At 37.6% G+C, this 21,154-nt stretch overlaps 1 protein-coding gene across 1 annotated transcript in view; it reads right to left on the bottom strand.

Annotated features, from left to right (window-relative positions):
• The window catches only part of wdr35 (WD repeat domain 35), a 32,733-nt gene extending 12,446 nt beyond the window's left edge, over window positions 1–20,287 (bottom strand). The window contains exons 1-19 of the mRNA XM_028438576.1: window positions 20,264–20,287; window positions 19,725–19,842; window positions 17,910–17,981; window positions 17,646–17,738; window positions 16,674–16,802; window positions 16,439–16,572; window positions 15,742–15,907; window positions 15,514–15,659; window positions 14,809–14,934; window positions 12,657–12,842; window positions 11,793–11,828; window positions 11,640–11,700; window positions 9,535–9,679; window positions 9,224–9,293; window positions 8,416–8,469; window positions 8,228–8,337; window positions 1,717–1,936; window positions 1,574–1,654; window positions 480–616 (exon numbers count right to left, since the gene is read on the bottom strand). Of these exons, the coding sequence (XP_028294377.1) occupies window positions 480–616; window positions 1,574–1,654; window positions 1,717–1,936; window positions 8,228–8,337; window positions 8,416–8,469; window positions 9,224–9,293; window positions 9,535–9,679; window positions 11,640–11,700; window positions 11,793–11,828; window positions 12,657–12,842; window positions 14,809–14,934; window positions 15,514–15,659; window positions 15,742–15,907; window positions 16,439–16,572; window positions 16,674–16,802; window positions 17,646–17,738; window positions 17,910–17,981; window positions 19,725–19,842; window positions 20,264–20,287 (2,108 nt within the window). The remainder of the gene's footprint in view (window positions 1–479; window positions 617–1,573; window positions 1,655–1,716; window positions 1,937–8,227; window positions 8,338–8,415; window positions 8,470–9,223; window positions 9,294–9,534; window positions 9,680–11,639; window positions 11,701–11,792; window positions 11,829–12,656; window positions 12,843–14,808; window positions 14,935–15,513; window positions 15,660–15,741; window positions 15,908–16,438; window positions 16,573–16,673; window positions 16,803–17,645; window positions 17,739–17,909; window positions 17,982–19,724; window positions 19,843–20,263) is intronic.
• Between the last annotated feature and the right edge of the window lie 867 nt (window positions 20,288–21,154).

Genomic DNA, 21,154 nt, shown 5'->3' with positions numbered 1-21,154 from the left:
TCCCACACAGATGCCCCAACACCAGTCAACTCCGAGGACGGAAACTCCACCACAGCCAGCTGTGATCCACATTCTCTGGCAGTATAACAGGTGCACACTCACTCCTAACACTCTCTTCCCACAAACTACACTCATTATCAGTGATTCAATAACAAGGAATAATAGTTTATTTAATGCCATCACACACTGTATTCCAGGTGCTACAGTTCAAACTATCTTAAACAAACTTAATCTAATGTTACCTCCGTAACAGTGGGTAGAATACCATTTTGTACTTGTGAAGGTGAAATTACAATTATTGATATCGCGATGCGAATCATATTGTTTAGTATCAAGATATATGGTATAATGGAAAGTAAATCGTATCATCACATTAATGGCAATGGCCACCTCTAATACCCACATATATCACAGTATCAATATAGTTTTTTTCCAGTAACTTTTCAAAGAAATAGCAGTGGAGGCAAAGCGAGGTTTACCAGAGTCTAGGGTGAGGATTGTTTTCGATGAACTGTGAAGCCTCTTCGATGCCCACGTTTTCTATGAGTGAGCGACTGTCTCTCAGGGAGCGGATTTCAAAGTTGATGAGGTTGTCTTTGTTGGGCCTCTCTGGATCCTGTATTTGGCACATTGCATTGACATTTGAATATGCAGAGATACAGTTTTATGGCCAACAATCTTATCACGCTTGTGAAAAACATAGGGTGAGAATATTTGTCTAAATCTTAAGATTCAATATCTTTTGCATCTCTTTTACAAATTGGATGTAGGAATGAAAGTGTGTGTGAATTATTTTCTATCTCTGTCTTTTGGTAGCATGACAGACCAGTACAGACATGCGCAAATAGAGGCCTGGGGTCCAAATGCGGCCCTCTGTCTAATTTTGTGCGACCCCCTAAGTGAATACACAAAATGGCTCCAAAAAACACACTATCTTACAGAAAAATACATAAAAGAACTACAAAAACACACACAAAATGAAAAATACACAGAACAACAACAAAAATAAAACATATAACAACAAAAATACACAAAAACATGTTTTTTAAAAAATCATAAAACAAAAACATACAAAACATTAACAAAAATATACAAATATGACTGGAAAAAATACAAAAATGACATGAAATGATGCACAATAACAAAAATACTCAAAATGACTCAAAAAAAGACGACAGCAAAAACACAAAAAAATGAAAATTACACAAAGCAACAAAAGAAATACAGAAAATGAGAGAAAAATATATGACAACAAAATATTCAAAAATAGCAGGAAAAATGACAGGAAAACATACTGTATAAAACACAAATATACAAAAGAAAACACAAAATGACTCCAAAAATACACAAAATAACTCCAAAATACACAAAATTAGATAAAAAAAATTAACCATGCTAAATAACACACTCATCAGAGGCCTGTTGAAATACTTATGTTTATTATATCAGTTGAAAAGCAACAAAAACAAGACAAAACAGTGTTGTATTTACATTTTTAGAAAAGTGTGTCTGCTCAATTTGTATAAATACTCTTCAAAGTAAATATTTTTAAGCATTGTAATTCATTAGTTACCTTCATGATCTCATCCAGGAGGACAGATTTGATTTCCAGCTCCTCAAAGTGGCAGATGTATCCAGATGTTTGAATGGGTTCCTGTTTGATAATACACAGTAAAGAACGAGGCCACAAAGAAAGAAAAAGACTAGAGCTCCCACCTCTGGATCAAGGTTTCTGAAGACGTACATCCTGGTCTTTTCCATCATGGCAAACAAATCTGGGTTGTCGTTTGCCCATTTCATGTCCCAAACGTCTTTACGCTCAAACTTAGACGGGTCTCCAGTGGACGCCTGGTTTCCTGTGCTGTCGTCAGAAGTCGCACCAACGTCCAGATCCATTAAAGTCAGCACGCCGGCTATGTCGATGATGGCCAGACGGCTAAAAGAACAAGTGCAGGTGAAAGCAACTTAAATACAGCTGGGAATGTAATGCGTTACGATTAATTACCATTAACTACAAAAAATATCAAACAAAAAAAATAAAAAATGCAGTTAATCATTTTTTTTCCCACTCAAAACAGTGTAGAAACGTTCTCATTTCACAAGTTCCTGGTATACCCATAATACTGATGCACAGACTACAACACAAGAATCAGGAGAACCACACTGTGTTCTAAATGTTCCACACACACTACAAACTCAATGAGTACATACTGTCTACTATATACTATAGTATGTTTAGAATGATGAGCGTTCCCACTGAAGTATACTTCCATGTTTCCCAAGATGCATCTGGATCCTAGAGTGTTAAAAACGTTGTTCACACTGAGGCTAAATATCTCTGTTGATTCTTCACCTTTACTTTGAAAGTTCTGAAAACATTTGAAGTGAGAAAGTGACCAAGTAGAATATCAACATGTGCTCATTTGATCCATAAAACATTTCACATAGTTTCAGAGTAATAATACGTTAGTATAAGTAGTACGTTAGTATGAGTGGTACGTTAGGTCGAGTAGTACGTTAGGAATAATAATACTTTCGTATGAGTAGTACGTTAGTATGAGTAGTACGTTAGGAATAATAATACTTTCGTATGAGTAGTACGTTAGTATGAGTAGTACGTTAGTATAAGTAGTACGTTAGTGTGAGTAGTACGTTCGTATGAGTAGTACGTTAGTATAAGTAGTACGTTAGTGTGAGTAGTACGTTCGTATGAGTAGTACGTTAGGAATAATAATACTTTCGTATGAGTAGTACGTTAGTATGAGTAGTACGTTAGTATAAGTAGTACGTTAGTGTGAGTAGTACGTTAGTGTGAGTAGTACGTTCGTATGAGTAGTACGTTAGTATAAGTAGTACGTTAGTGTGAGTAGTACGTTCGTATGAGTAGTACGTTAGTATAAGTAGTACATTAGTATTAGTACGTTAGTATGAGCAGTACGTTTGTATGAGTAGGACGCTAATATAAGTAGTATGTTCGTATGAGTAGTACGTCAGGTCGAGTAGTACGTGAGGAATAATAATACGTTAGTATGAGTAGTACCTTAGTATGAGTAGTACATTAGGAATAATAATACGTTAGTATGAGTAGTACGTTAGTATGAGTAGTACGTTAGTATGAGTAGTACGCTAGGAATAATAATATGTTAGCATGAGTAGTACCTTAGTATGAGTAGTACATTAGGAATAATAATACGTTAGTATGAGTAGTACGTTAGTATGAGTAGTACGCTAGGAATAATAATATGTTAGCATGAGTAGTACGTTAGTATGAGTAGTACGTTAGTATCTGTAGTACGTTAGGAATAATAATACGTTAGTAAGAGTAGTACGTTAGTATGAGTAGTACGTTAGTATCAGTAGTACGTTAGGAATAATAATACATTAGTATGAGTAGTACGTTCGTATGAGTAGTACATTAGGAATAATAATACGTTAGTATGAATAGTACGTTGTTTATACCAAAAATCCAGAAAAGCGTGACTGTACATAGCTTAGATTCAGATCACTTCTTGTTATCCTTTGAATTAAAAATATCGGCCTGCTTAAATTCTGAAAGAAGATTACACTATAGTAGATCACTGTCTGAAAAAGCTGTAGCTAGATTTAAAGATTTAGTTCCATCATTGCTTACCTCTGATCCATATGATAACACAACAGAGAATAGCTATCAATGTCTAACGACAGAGAAAATAGATCATCTTGTCAACAGTGCAATGTTGTCACTGCACACAGCTCTGGATGCTGTTGCCCCGCTTAAAAAGAAGAAGATATGTCATAAAAAGGTCGCCCCTGGTATAAATCTGAATTGCGTCTTTTAAAACAGGCAACGTGAAAATTAGAAAGGGAGTGGCTCTTCTCAAACATGGCAGAAGTTCTCCACAAAGCTAGAACCTCCTATTATTCAACTTTAATAAAGGAAAACAAAAACAATCTACGGTTTCTATTCAACACCGTAGCCAAGCTCACCAAAAGCCACAGCTCTGTTAAACCCTCTATTCCTGTCAACCTGAGCAGTGATGACTTCATCAACTTCTTTACTGATACAATTCTAACAATTAGAAACAAAGCTAATGTCCCCCCTGCAGGAGTGCTCAATAATTTATTAAACAAAGCAGCTCCAGAAATATCCCCAACATGCAGCTTTTATTTACAGAGTTTCACTCCAATTGGTCTGTCTGAACTGACCTCAATAGTTAGTGGTTCTAAACCAACAACCTGTCTTTTAGATCCAATCCCATCTCCACTATTTAAAGATGTTCTTCCACTAATCAGCACTAATATGATGAACCATATTAACACATCTCCAGTAACAGGTTGCATACCACAGGCCTTTAAAACCGTCGTAATCAAACCTCTCCTTAAAAAACCAACCCTTGATCCAAGTGACTTGTCCAATTATAGACCAATATCTAATCTCCCTTTTGTTTCCAAAATACTTGAAAAAGTCATCACAGGTCAACTATGTGATCACCTACATAGGAACAACTTATAGAGAGCTTTCAGTCTGGCTTTAGAGCCAATCACAGCACAGAGACTGTCTTAGTAACAGTAACCAATGATCTCCTCTTAGCCTCAGACAGAGGGTTGGTCTCAGTTCTGGTGATCTTAGATCTCAGTGCAGCCTTCGATACAGTGGATCATCATCTACTGCTGCAGAGACTGAAAAGTGTTTTTGGGATTAAAGAAACAGCGCTGGGTTGGTTTAAATCCTACCAATCAGACAGAACCCACTTTGTTCATGTTAATAATCTCTCCTCAGCCAGAGTTAATCATGGAGTTCCACAAGGTTCAGTCTTAGGACCAATACTCTTTACATTATATATGCTTCCACTAGGTAACATTATCAGAGAACATAATATAAATTTCCATTGCTATGCAGATGATACACAGCTTTATCTCTCAATGAAATCAGATGAAACTCATCAGTTATTAAAACTCCAGGCTTGTCTCAATGACATCACATCCTGGATGAGCCGTAACTTTCTCCTTCTTAACCAGGATAAAACCAAAGTGATTTTATTTGGTCCAAAACACCTCAGAGATAAATTATCAGGGCAAATAGTGTCTCTGGATGACATTACTCTGTCACCTAGCAACCACAGTAAAAAACTTAGGCGTTATCTTTGAAACTGACTTATCTTTTAATTCGCATATTAAACAAATCACAACAACAACCTTCTTCCACCTCCATAATATCTCTAAAATCAGGAATATCTTGACCCAGAGTGATGCTGAAAAATTAATCCATGGATTTGTTACATCTAGATTAGATTATTGTAACTCTATACTGTCAGGATGTTCTAGTAACTCACTAAAAAGTCTCCAGTTAATTCAGAATGCTGCAGCTAGAATACTAACAGGTACTAACAGGAGAGAACATATTTCTACAGTATTGGCTTCCTGTAAAATCTAGAATAGAGTTTAAAATCCTCCTGTTAGCATACAAAGCTCGACATGATCAAGCTCCTGTGTACCTTAAAGACCTGTTAGTGTCCTATCGTGCGGGCAGATCAACCTGCTCTCAGTCTGCTGGTCTCCTGGAAGTTCCTAAAGTATCGAGAAATAGAACAGGAGGCAGAGCATTCAGCTACCAGGTTCCTCGCCTTTGGAACCAGCTCCCAGTCTTAATACAGGAGGCTGCTACTCTCTCCACCTTTAAAAGTAAACTTAAAACCTACTTATTTGCTAAAGCATATACCGTATAATAGCGTTAACCTAAACACTAGGAAAAAAGCTCTAAACTTAAAAATAGGAACAAAGAACTAAGATTATATAATAGAACACCAACATTATATTCAAACACGATCCACCATCTACACACATAATGGGCTGTAATGAGATGTTTTGTCCAGGGACATGGTTGTGCCAGGTTGTAGACAACCCCCCACACCTGTTCCTTGTTGCATACCCATCATACTGCTCACACTGCTTCACACCATTTACACTGATATCCACCCCATATATGTATGTATGTATATATATATATATATATATATATATATATATATATATATATATATATATATATATATACACAAAAAAAAAAATCTCTTCCTCACCCTCCGCGGGCGGTCTTTTTTTTCCTCCAAGCTCGGGTCTTCTACCAGAGGCCTGGGAGCTTGAGGGTTCTGCGCAGTATCTTTGCTGTTCCTAGAACTGCACTTTTCTGGACCGAGATGTCTGATGTATTTCCTGGGATCTGCTGGAGCCACTCCTCCAGTTTGGGGGTTACTGCCCCGAGTTCCCCAATGACCACGGGCACCACTGATGCCTTCACCCTCCAGGTTTTCGCCAACTCTTCTCTGAGCCACTGGTATTTCTCTAGTTTCTCGTGTTCCTTTTTCCTGATGTTGAAGTCGCTTGGCATTGCTATGTCGACCACAATGGCTTTCCTCTGCTCTTTGTCCACCACCACAATGTCTGGTTGGTTCTCCATTACCATTCTGTCCGTCTGTATCTGGAAGTCCCACAGGATCTTGGCTCGGCCATTCTCTACCACCTTTGGAGGTGTTTCCCACTTTGACCTTGGGGTTTCCAGCCCATACTCTGCACAGATGTTCCTGTACACTATACCAGTCACTTGGTTATGGAGCTCCATGTAAGCTTTCCCTGCCAGCATCTTACACCCTGCAGTTATGTGCTGGATTGTCTCATTGGCCTCTTTGCACAGTCTACACCTGGGGTCTTGTCTGGTGTGGTAGATCTGGGCCTCTATTGCTCTGGTGCTCAAGGCCTGCTCCTGTGCAGCCATGATGAGTGCCTCTGTGCTGTCCTTTAGTCCAGCTCTGTCTAGCCACTGGTAGGATTTCTTGATATCCGCCACTTCAGTTATGTTTGGGTGGTACATCCCGTGTAGGGGCCTGTCCTCCCATGACGGAACCTCCAGCACCTCATCTTCTGTTCCCCATTGTCTGAGACATTCACTGAGCATGTCATCTGTTGGAGCCTTGTCCTTGATGTACTTATGGATCTTGGTTGTTTCATCCTGGATAGTGGCTCTCACACTCACTAGTCCTCGTCCTCCTTCCATCCGGCTAGCGTACAGTCTCAGAGTGCTGGATTTGGGGTGGAACCCTCCGTGCATGGTTAGGAGCTTTCGTGTCTTAACATCTGTGGTCTGTATCTCATCCTTTGGCCAGCTTATTATTCCTGCAGGGTATCTGATTACTGGCAGGGCGTAGCTGTTTATGGCACCTCTGGTATCTTTACCGATTCCCTTCTGAGCTGTGCTCATGTATTGATCCATGTGCCCGCTTATCTTAGCCGCTATGGTGCCAGACATGAGCTTCCACGTTGTGGAGAGGCAGGTTATTGGGCGATAGTTGGATGGGACTGTACCCTTTGAGGGATCCTTCAGGATCAGGATTGTGCGGCCTTTGGTTAACCATTCAGGGTGGTTCCATATATATATATATTTATATATGTATATATATATATATATATACATACAGTTAATGTATATATATGTATATGTATATATATATATATACATACAGTATATGTATATGTATATATATATATATATATATATTTTATTTTTCCTGCAGTCTGTGCCTTCTCCTCGCCCTCCGCTCTCTTTTCTGTTTCAGGTGTCTTGATGCAGGAAATGGTGGTTCCTGATCAATAGTTCACGGCTCAACTAGTCTGGGACACTGATGGTCTATCCTTCTATCATATCCTGTTTGTCCCTCTGTTCACTAACCCCAACCAGTGGAAGCAGATGTTCTCCACCTCTGAACCTGGTTCTGCTGGAGATTTCTTCCTATACAAAAGAGGGAGTTTTTTCTTCCCACTGTCACTAAATGCTTGTTCATGTGGATCTTGTTGGGTTCTTTCTTCTTTTTACTATGGACTTTATATTTTGTTCAGCACTTTGAGATGACTTTGTTGTATTTTGCGCTATATAAATAAAGTTGAATTGAATGTAATAGATTTAAGTTAGTGCTTTGTGAACAATGCAATGATAATATTCTTTAATCAAATTACACATTATGTTAGCACTCAGTGATTGAACAATAAACACTATTTAGTTGTTTAAGCTAATTTATTGTTTTCACTGATTCAGTCATATCCGAAAACGCTACTTCTGATGTCAAATATTGTTAGACCATTAATTTAGATTAATCGAGATTAGTTAATTACAAAACTCCAAATTAATTAGATTAAGTTTTTAATCAAGTCCCACCACTAAATTTAAGATACTAAAACTAAACTAAGCAGAGCTTACCTGGAGTTACAGTTCAAAGCCAGATAATTAGCTCTGTTGTTGACGGTGTATTTCTGGAGGAGAACCACGTTAGGTAGGCTGTATCTGTGGATGGTGGCCGACTCTCGACCCTGTTTGAAGAACAAAACCCATCTGTGATTCTCTACAATAGGTCTTTATTGTGTCTTTAAACCCAGGGGTGGACCTACCACTATCAGGGTCTTGTCTGTGGCGGTGATGCAGCAGATGGGGTCTCGAGTTGCCTGAAAAACCCAAAAAGCTTTAACTCTACTAAACACACTTTACTGCTTTAGAAATAAGATCTACTGTATCAATCTAATATAATATGTTATGGTTTCATTTATTCAGACATATTCTTTTCAGGAAGTTTACTTTGATCTCTTTACAGGTTTCGGCTGCTGAACTGCAGTCTTCTACAGAGGCGTCTGCTGATCGCTTTGATGTGTCCTTATACTTATAAGTTCAGCAGCCGAAACATGTCAGGAGATCAAAGTAAAGTTCCTGAAAAAATATGTCAAGGCGTCTTTTATTCAGACAACTCTTCTTCAGGAAAGTTATTTTGATCTCCTGACATGTTTCGACTGTACACTGCCAGTCTTCTTCTGAGGCGTCTGTTGATTGCTTTGATATGTCCCTGACTTCCGCGGAATAATTACAGCAAGTTCTTTTTTAATAATATGTCATGGTTTCATTTATTCAGGCAACTTTTTTTTTACATCAGATCAAAATGACTTTCCTGAAGAACAGCTGTCTGATGAAATGAAACTTGTTGGAATTATGTATCAATTTATTAACTTATTGGAAAATGTAAAAAGATTGTATTAGTAGTAATTGTTATTTCAACCATATTCATACTTTAATACCCTCATAAAGTTAAATGCTATTTTAAACAAATCAGTCAGTAATTATAAAATATCAAAGTTGATGCCTGAGTAATGATGGTCATTTATTTTTTCGGAGCCATTTTGCAGTGCTTGAGATCAAGTCATTCCTTACTGTGAAGGCCTTAGTAAAGTCTGCTCCAGTGTCGTTGGCTCCAGACGGGCTGCTGTCGATGTGGTAGAGTCTAGAGTAGCAGGGAATGACAGTCTGTGAATAAACAAACAAAGCAGCTCCCCTGAGAGGACCTGTGCTATAGGTGTTAGCAAAGCCCTGGCAGAACATCAGCTCAGCCTGTGTGCAACATTGAACTGAGATGAATAAACCCTTCTGATGGCGTCGACACTACAAACACTTTACGTAGTAACAGTGAGGTAGCAAACCCGTAGATTTCCAGTGATACGCCCTCTGTCACTCCTTTGACTCACCTTTCCCTTCCTTCCTTCTTTGTTCGGGTCACCTGGTTGATCTCCAGAGCAGTCAGTTTCTTTGCTACTCTGTACTGCCACAGGTAAAAACCCTCTTTGGAGGCAGCTATGACGTGCGTCTTGGTCATAGTGACAAACAACGGATCTGGAAGTCAAAATAAGAAAATACATTCCCAACTTCACACTTCATTTCACAACAGGGGTAATTAAAATGACGTCTTCAACTAGAACTGCAGGCAGTTATGAAAGGGGGCCAAGCCTTCCCACGTGACTCGGCCCCAGGTTTTGTGGAGCCCGTGGAGTAAGCACGTCACAAAAAATGACGGGCTTGGGGCGAGCGTCAGGACACAGGCCAATGTGAAAGTTACAGGCCAAATTGCGTTTGCACCCATTAGAGCACCACCTAGTGGCGCACTTTTTGGTATGGGTGGTCTGTGTGCTCTTCTACAGTATATATACCCGATAAAAATTCACAGCCCTCAACATAATTTTTCAGCTGAAATAAATGCTGTTTATGTTGTAATAAACCACGCCCACTTTGACCAATCATGATTAACTTTGAGATATGGCTTCAGGAGCGGCCCAAGTTCATACCCACCAAATTTGGTAAAAATCAGTCTTGCCATTTAAGAGATATACATGTCCCAAATTTGCAGCGCCCCCTAGTGGCCTAAATTATTCAAATTTGACTCATACCCTCACAGTCACATGCTAATCAAAGATCTCAGATTTGGTGTTGTTAGCATTTATTGACCGAGATATGCAACAGTTTATGTTTTTATAGCCAGCTAGCTAGCTCGCTAGAAAACTAGCAAAAATAATTTGTGCATATTTTGATCGAATAAAAATCTTTACTCAACTTTAGATCAGGTCCAACTGAAGGCTCTACGTGCCAAGTTTCATTCTAATTAGACAAAAACCCCAAGGAGGAAATTGAAAAAGTAGGTTTTCCACTTTTCGCGATTTTGTGCCACACACTTATAGGCAGAAATGGGCGTGGCCCAGCTATTCAGGGAATCTGAGTATATGAGGTTTTTGAATGTGCAACTACGGTGTTGACCTTGGTACAAAGGGCACTGCCCACCCTTGCATGATTTATCCTCTACCCCCCATTACTGTCACTTTTAATCCAATATTAACACTTTGAACCCTTTTTACTAATTTTTCTGTCTGTTTTTATCCACTCTAATTTACAACTTTTAACCAATTTCTGTGGTTTTTAAAATCCCATTTCACCACCTTTCCCACCATTTTTGGTCACTTTGAACCATTTTATTAGTGATTAAAATAATATAATAATAATAATAAACGTTCCTGGATAACAGTGGATATTATTCAGATGAATAAATAAATGTGGTTATCACAGATTCATAGAACAATGGACCATCATTTTACTGACTTTATGGATGCACCCCAAAAATCTCACCCCTTTATTCCCCCTTATAGATGGTCCTGTCTCCACATGACTGTTCTTCAATGTTCATGTCTGTGTTCAACCACCTTCAGCTACAGTGGGGGTCCCCACTCTCTGGAACCGTCAGTGTTCAAAGTGTCAATATTGCCTTAAAATTGGCCGAAATGGGGACGAACAAAGCAAAAAAAAAAAAAAAAGGTAGTAACCATTGCGAATGTGGTTAAACTGGCAAAAAAACGCATTCAATATGGCAAGTTTTGTGTAGATGCAGAAAAATAATTTAAAAAAAGCAAAAATAGGCTCAAATTGTTAAAAACAATATTCGTAGTTTCTTGAAGGCATCTGGGGACCCCCCTCCCAGTGTTTCGTGACCCCAAATTAGCTCCTGGCCCCAAGGTTGAGAACTTCTGTCATAGTGTACCTTGGTTAAAATGATTCCTACTGAGAGATGATCAGGACAGACTCTGTTCTATAGGAATGCAGATGCCCGTGAGTCGACTGTGGGTGTTAGAGGGCAGCGTGCCAACTCCTATGTGTCTGCACACATGGTGCGATCTCTCACACTGAATTGTAAAAATACACCAACCTGATGCCAGAAACAGCTATTTGATCATCCCACCCTCGCATGGTCACATGTTCACAGGGCAAATACATTTTCACTGGCATCACGAGGTTAAACTAAGCAACTTACCGATGTCAATGTGTTTAGTATCCAGCGGAGTCCCAATAGAGTTGCACAGAATCAGAATGTACTGAGAAACACACAGCAGTCCATAATTACGCTCAACGTGGGTTTGTAGCCACGTCAAACATTTCTTGGTTTAAACGTGAAAGGAAACGATACCTTTGAATGACTTCCAGACTCAGATTCTGTGTCTTCCTGCAGACGACAGAGAAGAGAGTTAGAAGGTGAGAAGCTAGATTTAAAAATACATATTTAGCTCCGTAAAACCTTTTATCTGAGGAAAATTTTATAATTATTAAAAGTATACATTTTACATTTACATATGTAAGAAAAAAATGATTTTAAAATATATCAGGATATTTCACTGCGGAATTGTCGTATTGATCCAGAAAATATTCAAATAGATTTTTTTAATAATCTTTTTTATAGAAAAAACAATTAATTGCATTTAATTGACACCTGTCACTAGGTGTCAGTGAACTCACCATCAGACCTTGTTAAACTACCGCTCCTCAATGACTATTAACTGGAAGTTAATTACACTTTATTATCATAAAACATACTTTTATAGATGTATAGAGTTACTTTTTATCAAGAATTTAAGAACTTTACAGAATCAGAATCTGATGTAGAAGCAAAAGTTAAACTCTTTTTGAAAATGTAATTTGACACTTTGATAAACATACCACTTGTTTTTGATATTGGTGCTTCCATTTACTTGTTCACGCAAGTTTATAAAGAATGAAATAACTTGTATTTCATATCATTTTGGACTTGTAAAGGGGGAATTTGTCATTATTGATAATGCAGTATATCATGATGTATAATATATCGTATTGTTTAGTATCGCGATATAGTCGATCATGACATGCAAATCGTGAATCGTATCATCAGATTCATGGCAATGCACGTCCCTATTTACATATATTCCATTTTTATTGATTTTACAGAGAATATGTATGATACAATTGTAGTTAAAACACTGGTTTCATGGTTTCATAGTTACATGTGATGGTTCCGTACCTGAGACGCTATGTCGCTTGCCTTGCTAGCTAGAATACAGAAGTCTCCAGACGTCGTGATGGACATCAGGCTCTTCACATATTTGACAAACTTTTCGTTGTTTTTGGTGTCCCAGAATACAACGCAGTGCTCCTGGCGCTCCAGCTTGGTGTAAGCGTACACCACCGTGCTGCAACAGTAGCCCCACTGAGTAGAGCCACACAAAGGATTTATTATTATTATTATTAGAATAAATCTGACTCAGGGCCAGTTTGTGGGCCAAATACAAACCAGTTTGATCTCAGGTGGGCCACAGATTATAGATAAAAAAACAAGTCATTTCAACCTTAATGTGCCCTACTTTCAGCTTCCACGTATAAATAATATATAAAGTATGGAAGACGCCGACTACATCCAAGTAATACGTGACAGATATTAAATTTATACTTGATTTTGTGACCAATTTTATTTCATTTGGGAAAATTATGTGCAATAATTTTAGTAACCTGAGACATGAAAATGAAGGAATGCCAAACATATAGTTTATAATGTTTAAAGAAACAATGATTGTATCAGAGATCTTATTGTTTATATAAATCTAAAGGAAGCAAAGTGAAAGATGAATTTAAAGAGGGTGGGTGAAATAAGGCCTCAGCCTACATCCTGTTCTGTTGTCCGTGTGTTGATAGTTGCACAAAGAGCATTAACTTAATGTTTGTACTTTAGTCTAAGTGTTTAAAAAGACCACAATATACTAAACTCACAAGGAAAATCACAGGATTTTGAAAGAATTGAGAGTTCTAGTTGCTAGATGATAAAAGATTCCATAATGTGATACAAGTGTAGGAAAACACTGAAGAGTTCCAATAAATTTGTGTATTTTGAGCGACTGTACTGGATCAGTTGATCAATTAATGTTTTTCCTGTCATTTTATTTTCTCGTGAGGGCCAAAGTGGAGCTCCAGAGGACTGGGTCTGGCCCCCGAGGGGGAATGTATTTTTCTGTAACTCCTACATATTCTGAGTGAACTAAATGAATTTATTACTGAGCCACTCACAACATAACAGTTCAAAATTGTGAATGTCATACAACCATTTATAGAAACAAAAAGACACTAAATAATGATTATTCAGGCAAAAAGTGAATGTCTGAAGCAGACATAGGCAACTGGAGGCCCAGGGGCCACAATCTTTGATTTAAGGATAAGGATAAATAATATCTTTTTTTTTTTTTTTTTTACTTTTATCTTTTAATTTTTATTCCGAAGATAGAAATATAAATTTAAATTTATATTTTTATCTTCGGGAAAAAAATGAAAAGATAAAAGTAAAAAATATATATATAATTTATCCTTTATCCTTATCCTCTATTTATCCTTTATTTATCCCTTATCCTTTACAGTATATCTATCATTATTATTATTATTATTATTATTATTATTATTATTAGTGTTGCTGGCTTGTGTTGTTTTTTTTTTTGTTCTGCGCACCGACTAGAGTCAAATTCCCTGTGCTGTTTTTCAAAACTGTACTTGGCAAAATAAACTTTTCTGATTCTGATTCTGTCTAATTTTTTGCGGCCCCCAAAGCAAATTCCCCGAAATTGTAATTTGAGAAATTGGAAGGAATATGAAGCCCAACATAATACACAAAAACACATAAAAAATAAATTCCAAAATTGCACACAATGACTCCTAAAACATAAACAGACACAACAACCACTTAAACAAACAAAATGACTACAAAAACACACAAAACAACAACACATTAGAATAGCTCCAAAGACACACAAACTGTTCACAAAATTACACAAAATGACAGGAAAATACAGAAAATAAACAACAAAAATAAAGAAAATGACCCCAAAAAATGCACAAATCAACAACAAAAATGCAGACAATGACAGAAAAATAGACATTACACTAAGAACACAAAATTTACAAAAACACATAAAATGGGTAAAAACTGACAAAACATAAAAACCACAAATGCAAAGTAAAGACAAAAGCCTTTTTCCCACCTGTGTATTAAAGCTGTGATTGACCATAACTGTTAATGCTGACATGAATGTTGATAATGAGATACAATCACATGTATGTGGCCCCCTGCTGTGATAGTGTTGCCCATCCCTGGTCTTAAGGTGTTTGATTGACATGTCAGTGGTGTTGTTTACCTTATAGTCCGGCCTAATGTTGGCAAAGTAGATGTATGAGTCCACAGCCAGTCCGATCCTCAGACCTCCCCCCTCCCAGGCCACACCAGACATCTGCTTCCCCCGCACCTTCAGAGTTCTCAGGTGCTACGTCAACAGAGAACGTCATCATTACCGACTCACATGGTTTGGAGAGTCCCCAGCAGGTAGAAACAGGTTAGCAGGGTTGGAGTCAATTACATTTTTCAATTACCCATGTTCAATTATGATTACAGTTACAAGCATTTTTGTCCGATTACAATTAACGCCCACACCATAAATATTAAAACCAATATATTCATTGATTAGGAAGCCTAACGAGGTAACCAAGAGATATTAGTGTATTTTACAGCTGATTTAAGACGTGTCAAACTGACCTGTTAGCATTAGAGATGCTAACAGAAAGCTAACACAAGAGAACGCAATTGTAATTGACTTTCAGGGGAAAAATAATAATGGTAGTTTTAATTGTAATTGGAAAAATGCTGATCATCGTAATCCTAGTTAAGTTGTAATTAAACATGGATAATTGAAGATGTAATTGTAATTTTTAAAATGTAATTAACCCCAAACCCAAGTATTACTCAGTATTTTGTCATTCCATCCAACAGTTTATTAAAAATAGGTGGTATTCAATGTCTAATAGTTAGAATTACTACAAATATAGATGTGTTAAGCTATGCAAACCTCTCCAAACGGTGTGTAAAACTGTACGATGTTGAAATCTTTGTCTGCGTTGGAGGCTCGTAGAGATCCAGCCACAGCCAGCACGCTGCCACAGTGGTTCCACTGGATACTGACCACATTCATCATGGTGTCCACACACACTGGGTCTGTGGACAAACAACTATGAGATACACTGGGATGGATGGATGGATGGATGGATGGATGGATGGGATGTTTAAAGAGTCTTACTCTCATCGTTTTCATAACGCATGATCTGACATCGTCCGTTGTCGAAACAGATGGCAAGACATGGGCAGTCAGGCTCCACGTAGCCCCCAGAACCAGCGTACCAGTGGATACCAGCAATACTCACAGCTCCAGTAGTGTTGGTTAGACAGCTAACTGTCATTTTCATCTATAAAACACACGCACTAAGCATAATGTACCACATCATAGCAGACCAATCAGATTAAACGTAATGCATCACATCATAGTCGATTAATCAGATTAAACCTAACGCATCACATCATAGATGACTAATCAGATTAAACCTACTATATCACATCATAGCTGACCAATCAGATTAAACCTAATGCATCACATAGGGATGTAACGATTAATTGTAAGGCAGTTAAAAATCGATTCATAGGTATTACGATTCATATCGATTTTCTGGTCAGTTTTCAAAATGTTTCACAGACTTTCAATTTAAAAGATCGAATTAAATTCAGGCTACTGTGTAAACAATATTTTTGGATTGTTGGTGCTTACTGTACTTGTTAATCAAACATTAATTAGAGGATTTTGTTTTTTGTTTCTTCTCTCCTCAATGGTTCCTCAGATGAGTCACCCTACTTGCAAAAGTAATCAAACATCAATAAGTTATATTTCATTTGAACCTTTTAGGTGTAGGATTATGTTGTATTATTTTGACGTGCACACTCACGATAAAATTCCCTTGATTGTCGTAGATCTGCACTTCCCCGTTGGCCATGCCAAAGAGCAGGATCTTACTATCTGGTGACCACGCGACATGAGCCAGCTGGGTTCCTTTCAGCTCCTTTCCCCAGATCCGGTTTCCTTCAAAAACAGTTTGAATTATCATGTGACCTGTTTCTGATTAATACACCAACAATTAACCGTTACTTTTGTGACGTTATCTTTATTTTAGATCATGTTACCGTCCACAGATCCAACAATAACCGCTCCATCCTCGTACACGATGCAGATCTTTTGTCCGTCAGCGTTCCAGCTCATACTCCTCACCACAGACTTGTTCCTGTTGTTGATCATCTCCTCATACCACGCTCCTTATGAGGGCAAAACAATGCTAAAACAAACTTTTCCCATTAAGAACACTTTTTAGTGTTTCATAAACCAGTGGTTCTCAACCTGTTCTATGAATCTGTGATAACCACATTTATTTATTCATCTGAATAATATCCACTGTTATCCAGGAACATTTATTATTATTATAGTCATCTTAAAGATGGAAATCCAGGTTTTAATCACTAATAAAATGGTTCAAAGTGACCAAAAATGGTGGAAAAGGTGGTGAAATGGGATTTTAAAAACAACAGAAATTGGTTAAAAGTTGCAAATTAAAATGGCCAAAAACAGACAAAAAAAGAGGTGAAAAGGGTTCAAATTGTCAATATTGGCTTACAAGTGGCAGAAATGGGGGGGGGGGGGGTTATGGTCATTTAAAAAGTAGAAACAATTAGTTTAAACTGTTAAATAATGGGCATGATAAATCGTGAATGTGGTTAAATTGGCAAAAAATAAGCAAGAAATATGGTGGAAAGGAGGTTAAAAGTGACAATAAAGGGTCAATAAGATTAGGTGGAAAAATGGTGGAAAGGGTTTATAAGTGCTGAACAAGTCTGGAAAGTGGGAAAATGTGCAGAAAAGACATTAAAAGTGTCAAAAATACTTTAAAAGGAGCAAAAATATGGCAAGAAAAATGGATGAAAACTGGTAAAATATGGCAAGTTTGGTGTGGTTGCAAAAAAACTGTAAAAAAAAAAAGCAAAACATTGGCTCAAATTTGTTTCTTGAAGGCATCTGGTGACCGCCTCCCAGTGTCTCACGACCCCATATGGGGTCCTGACTCCAAGGTTGAGAAGCCCTGGCAGTTGTAAGCCACTGATCACCTTTGTAAAGCATCCATACGATGATGAGTCCGTTCTGGTCGCTGGTCGTCAGTTTCTCGTACTGTTCATTCCATGTCACCACCTGTACGGCTCCTTAGTGGAACAATAGGGTCAGCATTTACAATCAACACATAGGTGTTTCATCCATCACCATATACAGTAGTTGAGTTGTGCTCGCTATACTTCATACAAATGCTTTACCTTGACCAACACCATAGTTAGTAAAATAACTTTATCAAAACTAGTTTGTGTGAATAATCTTACCATTGTGTCCCTCCAGGGTTTGGTTCATTGATAAATTACTTGGTGCAGCAAGACCTTTGAGTTTGACATCATCTGTAGAAAAAAAAAATCTAAATACAAACTGATTCTTTTATTTTATATTTTTTTACAATGATCAATGAGGTTATTATGAGGTGGACACAGTACGCAACTTCATTACTTGTGAGAAAGTACAGATATTTTAAGGTTTCAATTATTCAGACAACTTTTTTTTCAGGAAGTTTACTTTGATCTCCTGACATGTTTTGACTCTAAACTGCCAGTCTTCCTCAGAGGCGTCTGCTGATCGCTTTGATGTGTCCAATGCTTGGAGATAGTTTTATCCAAGATTTACGTGTAATAATTCCAGCAACTTTTTTTTTAAGAAACGTGCTTTGATCTCCTGACATGTTTCGACTGTTAACTGCCAGTCTTCTTCAGAGGCATCTGCTGATCGCTTTGATGTGACTTCATTGTTGTCTTCAAAAAGAAGACAAAATTAACTTGCTGGAATTATTACGCAAAAGTCATGGACAAATGTGTCCAAACTCCCTCAGTTGATGATTTAAACCTTAAAGCGGCGTTAATGATCAGTGCTGTAAACATAGGAAAAGAAGTGATCACTCCGTAGACACACACACACACACACACACACACACAAACACTGTTAAAAGAATACTACTGTCGCGACACAACAACGCATGGGGGCGTGCACGGCGGGAAGCGCACGGACTCGCACACACAAACACAAGCTTGTTGTGTGTGTGCTGCCCTCGCTGCCTCGCTGCTGCTGCAATAGGTTGATGGGGAAGTGTGCACATTGAGAGGGAGAGAGTAGCTGTAGGAAAGATCGCTACACACACACACACACACACACACACACACACAGAGACACAGACAGACACAGAGACACAGACACACAGAGACACACAGAGAGACACACACACACAGACACAGAGACACAGACACACAGAGACACACACACACGACACACACACACGACACAGACACACACACACAGACACACGACACAGACACACAGAGGCATTCATGGAGGTGGTATATCAGTATCAAAATGTGGATACCGCTCAAGCCTAGTGAGATCTGTAGTATGTTCCTGCTGATGCTGTCAGCCTTACTATAGCGTACGAATAAATTAATTAATTAATGACTTCACCTGACAGGCTTCATCGTCTGACTAGATCACTCCATCAGATATAAATCTATTACTTTCCTAAATGATGTCATCAGTTAATGACATCGCTGCTGTGTGGATCTGATCTGTCAGCGTCAGATCAGATCCACACAGTGACGTGTTTACACATCACCTTTTATTGGACAGCTCGCTTTCTAAGAGATCTGATTGGTCAAGAGGCGGAGCTTTAGCACTCGCTAAGATCTGAGCCAGAACAAAACCTGCTCCTGACCAGGCTAGTCGTTCAGCCTAAGTTACCATGGGGATTTAGCTCCATAACATGTTAGCCAGCTTCGTAGTCCAGCACACACTCATTAAATCCTGGAAGTTAGCACGATAAGAGGTCATCTAGCTTCATAACATATCCCCTTTGTGCATATTGTTGCTGTTTGTCTATTCTTTTTATTATTGAGTATATTTTTCTCTTATTTTGTGTGTGTTTTTTTTGTCAATTTTGTGTATTATTTAAATTATTTTATTTCAGTGTGTGTGTTTTTGGTGTCATTTTGTACATTTCTCTGTTATTCTTATGCATTTTTCTCCCATTTAGTGTGTCTTTGTTATTGTTTTGTGTGTTGCAGGTGATAGTATTAAGTGCATGTGTTTCTGGTGTACAGACGTACCTGTCTGTGTGTCTAACTTGAGGACTCTGAGTAAACCATCGTCTCCTCCACACGCTATGAAGCCCTGCTCTTTGTTCCACGAAACACACTTCAGATGGATGTTGTTGGGTATGGCGATCTTTAACATAATCAACAGTTACATCATTAATCAATAGTTAAATTATAAAGCAATAGTTAAATTATTAATCAACAGTTACATCATTAATCAATAGTTAAATTATAAAGCATTAGTTAAATTATTAATCAACAGTTACATCATTAATCAATAGTTAAATTATAAAGCAATAGGTAAATTATAAATCAATAGTTACATCATTAATCAATAGTTACATTATTAATCAATAGTTACATCATTGATCAATAGTTAAATTATAAAGCAATAGGTAAATTATGAATCAATAGTTACATCATTAATCAGTAGTTAAATTTTTAATCAATAGTTACATAATTAATCAATAGTTACATTATTAATCAATAGTTACATTATTAATCAACAGTGCTGAGTTACTGATGCGTTCACGGGCTGCAGGAGAACTCACCTTTTTGCTGAGATAGATAAACATGATGGTGTTTTTATCACGTTTAAACGGTTTTCTGGTTTAACTGGTGAACATTTTAACTAGTGCCGATTGAAGCTTCGTCTCTGCGCTGACGTAAGCTAATAGCTGGAATAACACTTTTACCATGGAAACCAATGGGAGCGGTACATTAGCTTAGCTAGCTGCTAGCACTATCTGACGGTGGCTATTTATAATAAATGTAGCGCCTTACAAACACACAGTGTGTGTAACAATGTTACCAGAGAAGACCTTAAACTCCAGAAAACGCGTTCAAATGTGAAGTTTAAAGCCTGTGTGCGTGGACGGACATGAGCAGAGACGGCTTCATCGGTCTCCCATAGTAACCACAAACCGGAAGTCGTCATAGGTGTTTGTGGTAGTTGTAGTTCTACAATCCTAACAACGTTTTTGATTCTGTGAAGAAAAATAAATAAATAACATTTTCTGAGAAGGCTTCTGAAACATTAGCAGGGATTAGGATGTAAATTATAAAAACGAAATAGTAATTTTTAACAGTATTTTCTGTTGTTAGACTGTTTTTATTGGCTAAATGAAGTTCTCCCATATTAAAATGTAAAATTACCTCAACATTATTTAAACTAATCCCTGATTCTTTGCCATGTAATATTAATATTTAGACCAAGCGAACCTCAGAGACCTTAAAGCAGACAAATCTGGGCATTTTAATTCACTGAAGGATTTACTACAGTTAAAATAACTTTTCCAGGAAACTTGAAAGAAAATTATATAATTACAACATTGTTCAGTTCCAGATATTTCAGTCCATGTAAATTTAAAAAGATGAATGAATCCCCAATATACCATATTTGCAAGTGCTTGAAACTTTTCATTATTCCATTAAGCAGTAAT

Source organism: Gouania willdenowi, chromosome 22, assembly GCF_900634775.1.
Source record: "Gouania willdenowi chromosome 22, fGouWil2.1, whole genome shotgun sequence".
Lineage (NCBI taxonomy): Eukaryota > Metazoa > Chordata > Actinopteri > Blenniiformes > Gobiesocidae > Gouania > Gouania willdenowi.
Note: the sequence above shows the minus strand (reverse complement) of the source record. Positions and strands in the feature narration are given on the sequence as shown.